General features: G+C 55.4%; 1 protein-coding gene across 1 annotated transcript in view; it reads left to right on the top strand.

The window, feature by feature from the left end:
- The window catches only part of LOC103608976 (annexin A8-like), a 16,598-nt gene that overhangs the window by 2,540 nt on the left and 5,405 nt on the right, over window positions 1-8,653 (top strand). The window contains exons 4-10 of the mRNA XM_008593355.1: window positions 738-851; window positions 1,582-1,672; window positions 2,502-2,581; window positions 3,033-3,092; window positions 3,618-3,711; window positions 3,884-3,979; window positions 5,722-5,780. Of these exons, the coding sequence (XP_008591577.1) occupies window positions 738-851; window positions 1,582-1,672; window positions 2,502-2,581; window positions 3,033-3,092; window positions 3,618-3,711; window positions 3,884-3,979; window positions 5,722-5,780 (594 nt within the window). The remainder of the gene's footprint in view (window positions 1-737; window positions 852-1,581; window positions 1,673-2,501; window positions 2,582-3,032; window positions 3,093-3,617; window positions 3,712-3,883; window positions 3,980-5,721; window positions 5,781-8,653) is intronic.

The following is an 8,653-nucleotide window of genomic DNA, read 5'->3' as shown; positions in this document are numbered from 1 at the left end:
AGACATTTGGGCGAACTCAGTAAACACAGGAATAACTGCGTGCATAGCCGTGGGCACCTGGAGGACTCCATCAGCTCAAATCATTAGTTCGGAGATTTAACACAGGAAGACCAGTGTCCCTCTGGAGAAACCAATGTGTATTTCCACAATTTTTGTCTTAGAGAAACCACTGTGCATATATCCAATCTCTGTCTCTTAATCCTCACAGCTATGCATATTTCTCTGCATTCAACATTTGAGAAACTATGTTCAGAAAGGTTGAAAAAGTTGCCCAGTGTCCCAAGTATGTAAGCAACAGGTTGGGATTTAAGTCCAAGTCCAACGAAGACTTTGATCTTTCTGCTGCTCTGTGCCGATCGGTGGGGTGTGGCCTTGCAGCTCCTCAGAGACATGTGCCCTTAGAAGGAGACACGCATGAGACGTTTTCCACTCATTCAAGTGGCAGGGCCAAGTGGCAGGCATTCAATGGTGCCACCCCAGAGCCTGCAGTCTGGTGAGCAATGGCGATCTTATGTTACTGTGAGCCTATGACATGCCCAGCACTGCGTCTGTGAGTTGAGTCACACACGTGTCTCGTAAGCAGCGGTAAGAAGCAGAAGTACCGTCTATTGAACAGAGAGGGTGCCGATGCTCAGACAGCCTGAGGAGTGGCCCAGACACCCCAGCCAGCCCATCCTGCTGCCCGCACTCAGGTGGGCCTGGCATGTGATCGTCACCTTTCCTTGTTCCTGCATTAGGAGCTCACCGAGACCTTGAAGTCGGAGCTGAGTGGCAAGTTTGAGAGGCTCATTGTGGCCCTCATGTACCCGCCATACAGATACGAAGCCAGGGAGCTGCATGATGCCATGAAGGTAACTCGGCAGGCGGGTGGGGAGGGCAGAAATGCTTGCATTGACTAGGTGGGGGAACAATGCCCAGGACTTGGCACGGGCAGCTCTGGCTCCCCTGGTGCCACCATGGGGCATGGCCATCTGGACCCTGGCTTAGCCCAGCAAGCTTGCAGCCTGCTGCTGAAACCAGGATTGCCCAGCCACTGACATCGCATGGCCATGATGAAGCCAAAATCAGTACTTCTCAGAACATCACTGGACCAGGTGTGCAGCAGAACTAGAAACCAACCTCTGTAGTCCCAGCACGGCCTTCGGGCTCCCCTTTACTTTCCACCAGTGCTCTTGCTTTTGCAGATTAGGAAGGCGTGGGGACCAGGAACAGTGATCATTTCCACTGAGAGGACACTCGCTGTGCCAGGCACTTTATATCTATGGTCTCTAATCCATCTTCAGGGTGGGGCAGATTATTATCCCAGTTTATGGATGAGGGGGCTTAGGCTCTGGGTGGTAGAGCGACCTGAGACCACCCAGCTAAGGACGGAGAGCTGAGACAGCTTCCTCACCACCCCACCTGCCCTTAGTACCCCTCACTGAAGACAAACATGGAGCATCTGCCAGCAGAGCCCCAGCAGAGGGGACAGAGCAGGGATGGTGCTTCTTCCTGAGGCTCAGGTGTCCTGAGAAAAGAGGGTGTGGACAGAGCAGGAGGCCCGGGCAGAGCTCTCCAGCATGCAGAGGTTTCTGTCTATAGGGCTTGGGAACCAAAGAGGGCGTCATCATTGAGATCCTGGCCTCTCGGACCAAGAACCAGCTACAGGAGATAATGAAGGCATACAAGGAGGGTAAGGGGGCTACGGAGGTGGAGGGGTGCGGGGGCCTGAATCAAAGCCTCACTTGGGAATGGACACAAGCTTCGGCAACCTGGCAGGGAACAAGGGTCAGGCAGCATACTGGGCCACATTAGAAAGGACCCTTTCTGGCCTTTTCCACCAATGGATTCAGAGAACCTGCTGTGTGCCTAGTCCTGTGCCTGACGGTGCAACTGGACATGACTCAGACCTCCAGGCTCACCAGCTCCTGGGGAGGGGGCATGCACCCAGCTAAACTCTCTGCCCCTCGAGGGCCGTGCAGTGTGGAGGGCCACAGGCTGCATCAGCGGCAGACAGGGCTGGCTCCCTCCTGGCTGGGCACAGGCTGACCCAGGGGACGGCCGAGGGCCATCTGCCAGGGCCCCATCGTAGTGGGGCTGTGGACTACAGGCTAGTTATCATAGTCTACAGGATGCTGGGCCAGCGGAGGCTGGCCAGGCCTCCACATTGTGTCCCTACTGGGGACTGTGCCAAAAGCTTTGGCTTTGCCAAACTTTGCAACAAAGTGCAGTTCGATCGGAGTTCGATCGGTCGCCCCTGGCTTGGCTCTCTGGCCTGGTCCACCTCTGTGCTTTGAGCTTGGGTGCACATCCATGTCCCTTCTAGTTCTGAACAACCATGTGGTGACAGACCTCTGCCCCTCGGACACCTGGGCGTCACATCCAGGCCCCGTGCCACAGACTCATCCTTTCTAGAAGTCCCTAATCAGGATGAGTGTGGGAGATGGTGCTGGAAGGAGGAAAGTGGGCCTTGCTAGGCCCTGCGTCTCTGCCCATGCCTCCTGGTCCTCTTGTCCCTGCAGACTATGGGTCCAGCCTGGAGGAAGACATCCAAGCAGACACGAGTGGCTACCTGGAGAGGATCCTGGTGTGCCTCCTGCAGGTATCACAGCCTAGGCTCCTGGCAACCCCTTGGCTTGGGGATCCCAACAGCTCCACCCCAGGGAGCAGCTCTTGAGCAGAGTTGCTAGGGTGGGGGTTGGGACATGGGCTCATCGAGTGCATGTCGGCATGGATAGAGGGTCCTGACTGCAGAGCCCCACACCTCTCCTGGCCTCAGAAGCAGGAGGAGAAGCTCCCTTTCACCCAGAAGTTCCTTCGTGCCACACTCCAGGCCAGGCACTCTGTTTGCCTTAGCTCGCTGAGCCCCCATGCCCATGAGGCAGCCCACTTCACAGATGAGAAACAGAGGCCTGGAGAGGATGACTGGCTGCTGAAAGTCCTGCCGCCGAGCAGCAGCAGAGCCCTGCCTGCCCTCCGAGCCTGGCTCTCCCCTTGGCCCAGCTGCTCTTGTCAGGCAGCCTGCCTTACAGAGCTGCCTCCTCTGTTCCTAGGGCAGCAGGGATGATGTGAGCAGCTTTGTGGACCCAGGGCTGGCACTCCAGGATGCACAGGTGAGGCTGGACCCCGCTGGCCACGTGGCCCCACCCCCTGCCATCTGGACTCCAGGGACTGATGCCCGAAAGCCTCACCGGGCACCTCTGCCCATGGGGCTTTATTTGATGCCAGGCCAGGCCCACTCAGCTCAGCCTTTACCCTGTGGGGTCCGAGGAGGAGAGTGACGTTGCTGGGGAGACTCAGGAGGAGGAAGGGGCATGACTGGGGTAGGGGGCACTAAAGCTCTGTCCAGCAGGACCTTGGCGTTCAGTGCTGCCCAGAGGCAGAGTGAGGCCAGAGGAGGGTGGGGGGACTTCCCAGGGTAGCTTCCACCCAACGTAGAGAAGAGCTTTTAAGCCAGAGCAGCTGGAGGACGAGAGCTCGGGGGTCGTGAGCTCAGCATCAGAGCCGGCCACGTAGAGGAGAACGCTGGCCTGCGGATGCACGGGGCTGGCCGTCGGCCCCAGCTCTGGGCCTCCAGGGTTCCGTCCCTCAGCTCCTTGGCCTCCTTCACCAGCTTGTTGTCGCTGTCCCAATGCCAGGATCTGTATGCTGCGGGGGAGAAGATTCGCGGGACTGACGAGATGAAATTCATCACCATCCTGTGCACGCGTAGTGCCACTCACCTGATGAGAGGTGCCGCAGGGGTGCCCTAGCAGATGTCTGGTGTGCGGCCTTGGCAAGGAATGGGGCTGGGGAGAGAGCCAGGGAGCCCTGGACTCTTCCACTGGCAAACACGTGGGAGGTCAGGGTGGCGCATTAACGTGTAGGCTCCGCCTGTCCCCTACCTGGAGCCCTCTCTCCACAGTGTTTGAGGAATATGAGAAAATCGCCAACAAGAGCATCGAGGACAGCATCAAGAGTGAGACCCACGGCTCACTGGAGGAGGCCATGCTCACCGTGGGTAAGCGCAGGGCTCAGCGTGGGCCATGCCAGAGAGCAGAGGGCTGGGAGGCGACAGCAAGTGGCTGGATTCCTAGGGTCACCTGCAAGGGAACACCCCCGGTCCACACTCTCAGCCTGTGCCCTGCAGCCCAGGACCCTGGGGCTGTTCCACTCCTATAGTTTCAGTGTATCCTACCAAGGAATGTTCTCGGTGCTGCCTGCATGGTGCACAGTGTGGTGTGAGTGTGCACAGGTGAGTGTGACTGTGTGTAAGTGTGTGCAGAAGTTCATGTGGGTGAGTGGGTGTGAGAGTGTTAGGCGGAAGGTGCGTGAGTGTGTGTGCGTTTGTGAACATAAGTGTGTGAGTGCGTATGTGGGTGTGAGTGTGTGCTGGAGAGACGGTGGGGGTTGTGTATGCACGCACACATTCGTGACTCTGCCAGACCCGGGCCCTGGGCGTGCCCACAGCAGCCACACAGGAAGCATTCAGTTTCTGGTTCCAGTTCTAATTCTGAAGCCCTGAACAAAGTCACCTTTCTGAACCTGAGCCAGGGGCCTGGTCCCTGCCTTAGTTGCCGATTGAAGAAGTGACAATACGTGGTTTGAGTCCAAACTGACGCATGTGTGTCCTGACGCTGGGGACCGTTGAGAGCTTCCCCACAGCAGGAGGTTGGGTCCCCTTAGGAGACCCATTCCAGAGCACATCCTCAGGCTCAGAGCTGAGATCATAATGGGAAGAATCATTGCCGAGCAGAGAACTGAGGCCCGGGGTGAGGGGCCTCCCTCCCATGGGAGCCGTGGTCAGGGCTGCAGGGCTGGGTACTCCCCTCCACACCGGCTGTCTCTGTGCAGAGCTGGGCCCGCCTCTCGGGGTGGACGGGGACATCTGAGATTCCGCAGCTGCTTCGACTGCTGTAACATAATCCAGTCTATGTTGGAGCATCTAAGCACACCCCCTGCTCCAGTCTCAGCTTCCAGCATCAGCCTCTAGATGGTCTCTGAACACATGCTGCATAGTTTTTGGGCAGGAACTGCAAAGGCACGCAGTACCCCGATGCCAAACACCTCCTGTCCATTTCCCCCTGAAGCCTCATGTCACTCCCACTGTACAGATGGGACAGGAGGCCAAGTAACGAAGCCAAGCAGCAGCATCGAGGCAGGGGTTGAACACACGTCCACACTCCTTCTGCAGCCCTAGGTTAAAATGCCAGCCTCCCCCATCCAGATGCCCAGTCTCTGAAGCAGCACCCATGAAAGCAAGCATGGGCCAGCTCCCAGGACCGGATGCCCCTGAGTGCCTTAGTCCTCTGGGGCTGAGCCCCACCTTTTGCATGGGAATTCAACATGCAGGGTTCCTGCTAATAAGTGACACACAGAGAGGGCACTCTGAGGCCAGCGACCACCATACTGTGGCTCCTCTGTGGAGCTGAGTGGCTAGATTATTGGCAGAGCTGTCTCTGCGTGTGAGAGCCCAGAGGCAGCTATGGGTCTGAGCTGTCCTCTGATAGGTCTGAGCTGGTGTCCCCAGAATAGCCCAGCGGGTTCTCACTCTTTTACATGCCTGCCCCAGGTCATTGGAGCTGCACCCAGTGCCCCAGCCTTCATTTCCTGGCCCACCCCACTTGACACAAAGCCTCCTGTTATAACACTAGGCAGGGCATATAAACTAGGCCGAGCTTGCACAATGCTAAGCCTTAAGACCTGAGGCAAGCAATGCCACCCACACCCTCCAGCTGTTAACAGAGCTTTCCTATTTGCCAGTGAAATGCACCCGGAACCTCCACAGCTACTTTGCAGAGAGACTCTACTATGCCATGAAGGTAACTGTCCTTCTGCCCCCCTTACAATCAGCCCTACATGGTACCAACTGCAAAGCCAAGGAGCTCAGAGCCACCACCATCTTCAACACTGGGGTCTTCTCTTATCCCAGCCTCTTGTGTGTCAGAAGGGTTTTGATCCTCACAGGGCAAACTGAGTCTGGGAAAGGGAAGCCACATTCCCTAAAGGTGAATTTGAGCAGGTGCATTCACTGGTGTTCATTGCAATCAACTTTTACAATGATCCCGTGAGGCCCGTGTGGTAATTGCCATCTTAGAGATTGTTAAACTAAGGCTCGAGGTCAAAGTCACACAGCTGCTAAGTGGCAGAGCCTCAACATGAACCAAGCCAGTCCCTTTCATTGTACCATGTGGCCTCCTTGAGAGAGTGGATTTGCTACTAGAGATCACAGGTGGGTTTGCAGGAATCGAGGCATCCTTGGTATGGACATTTCCAAGGGAGATTGTCACACAGGGCAGCTTAGTTGTCCTACATGTGCTGGGGTGCCAATCTGTTTGCCTGTTGTCCAAAAGGCTACATGAGCCGCAAAAATAAATGCCCAAACCACTTAGATCAGATGGAATTTCTGGTGTCTGAAACCAAACTGGAAGACAGATAGTTGAATTAATTCCCTGAGACCAAAGTCAGTGCCCACCTGCTCTGACTTATGGTTGCTGACACCCCTGTGATAAGATCTATACCAGAACCCCCCAAGCTCTCTGGCCAGTCTACCCGAGAAGCGAGAGGGCTGGGATTCCGCGGCCATGCGGCTGCCTCTGACGTGAGATGGTCAGTGTTGAAAGCGAGCAGGAAGGCCCTGCGTGTGAAATGGCCAGCGAAGTTGACTTTGATGCTGGTGCCGCTCAAGGAAGAAGTACTCTTCCTGGAGCAGGGAGTGTTTTGCATCCAGAATCGGATCTGGCAAACCGAACACCCACTGCAGTTTGGGGCACTCTGCTTCTAACACGGGAGGCGACGTGGGCAGTGGGTGAGAAGAGGTGAAGGGAACGGAAGCCCTAAGCCACTGAGCAGCCCTCACCGTGCTTACCCCGCTGCAGCAGAGGCTCGCTCCTGCAGCTCCCTCCCTCTGCGAGCCCCAGAATCTGACGGCAAAGGCGTTGGAGCATCTAAGCACACCCCCTGCTCCAGTCTCAGCTTCCACCATCAGCCCCTAGATGGGCTCTGAACACATCCTGCATAGTTTTTGGGCAGGAACTGCAAAGGCACGCAGTACCCCGATGCCAAACACCTCCTGTCCATTTCCCCCTGAAGCCTCATGTCACTCCCACTGCACAGATGGGACAGGAGGCCGAGTAACGAAGACAAGCAGCAGCATCGAGGCAGGGGTTGAACACACGTCCACACTCCTTCTGCAGCCCGAGGTTAAAATGCCAGCCTCCCCCATCCAGACGCCCAGTCTCTGAAGCAGCACCCATGAAAGCAAGCATGGGCCAGCTCCCAGGACCGGATGCCCCTGAGTGCCTTAGTCCTCTGGGGCTGAGCCCCACCTTTTGTATGGGAATTCAACATGCAGGGTTCCTGCTAATAAGTGACACACAGAGAGGGCACTTTGAGGCCAGCGACCACCATACTGTGGCTCCTCTGTGGAGCTGAGTGGCTAGATTATTGGCAGAGCTGTCTCTGCATGTGAGAGCCCAGAGGCTGCTCTGGGTCTGAGCTGTTCTCTGATAGGTCTGAGCTGGTGTCCCCAGAAGAGCCTGGCAGGCTCAGTGCATTTCACCTCTCACCCTTTTACCTGCCTGCCCCAGGTCATTGGAGCTGTGTCCAGTGCCCCAGCCTTCCTTCCCTGTCCCACCCCACTTAACACAAAGCCTCCCGTTATGGCACTAGGCAGGGCATATAAACTAGGCCGAGCTTGCACAATGCTAAGCCTTAAGACCTGAGGCAAGCAATGCCACCCACACCCTCCAGCTGTTAACAGAGCTTTCCTATTTGCCAGTGAAATGCACCCGGAACCTCCACAGCTACTTTGCAGAGAGACTCTACTATGCCATGAAGGTAACTGTCCTTCTGCCCCCCTTACAATCAGCCCTACATGGTACCAACTGCAAAGCCAAGGAGCTCAGAGCCACCACCATCTTCAACACTGGGGTCTTCTCTTATCCCAGCCTCTTGTGTGTCAGAAGGGTTTTGATCCTCACAGGGCAAACTGAGTCTGGGAAAGGGAAGCCACATTCCCTAAAAAAAGTCCTGGAGCCTTCAAAACACACAGCGATTATCACACTGCTATAACTTCCAGAGAAAGAGCTCGTCTGGCAATCAGCCCAGGCTGCTGCTGCGTCACCCGCAGGCAGTCTCAACTGTCTGTCATGAATTCTTCCAACCACACATGGTCACTAATAGCCTTGGAGAGATTTCTATTCCTTCTCACCATTCCAGTTACATAGGTCATACTTCAGAAGAAGAAAAACGTCGTTAGGTAAAAATGCTCACCTCAGCCCATCCAAGGTGTAGACCCGTCCGAGATGTAGACCCCGCGAGAGAGACAGACTCAGCAGCTGATTACTGCACGACCACTAATGCAGCCCCTCATCTAGAGACCCGTGAAGCCCCTCCTCTTAGGGTTTGGCCTAATGTTGTCACTGAAGAAAACTTAGGTTAAATTGTGAGTAAGTTGACCAAACATTTTCTTTGTAAGATCGACCACTCTCCATTCTACAGATGTCATCAAAGCAAAAATGATTTCCAACAGTAATGTGAGCGTTTAAAACTCCTGCGTAGGAGGAGTCTGTAGGAAAACGTGTAAAAACTCCACACAAACACATCCATTTTAAAAAGCAGACAAAATTGCTTTCCTAAAAAAGAAAACGACATTGCACAAATTGTCTGAAAAGTAGTAAAAACAAAAAAGGGG

This window comes from Galeopterus variegatus, unplaced genomic scaffold (assembly GCF_000696425.1).
Source record: "Galeopterus variegatus unplaced genomic scaffold, G_variegatus-3.0.2 Scaffold9029, whole genome shotgun sequence".
Taxonomy (NCBI): domain Eukaryota; kingdom Metazoa; phylum Chordata; class Mammalia; order Dermoptera; family Cynocephalidae; genus Galeopterus; species Galeopterus variegatus.
This window is presented reverse-complemented; position numbering and strand designations above follow the sequence as displayed.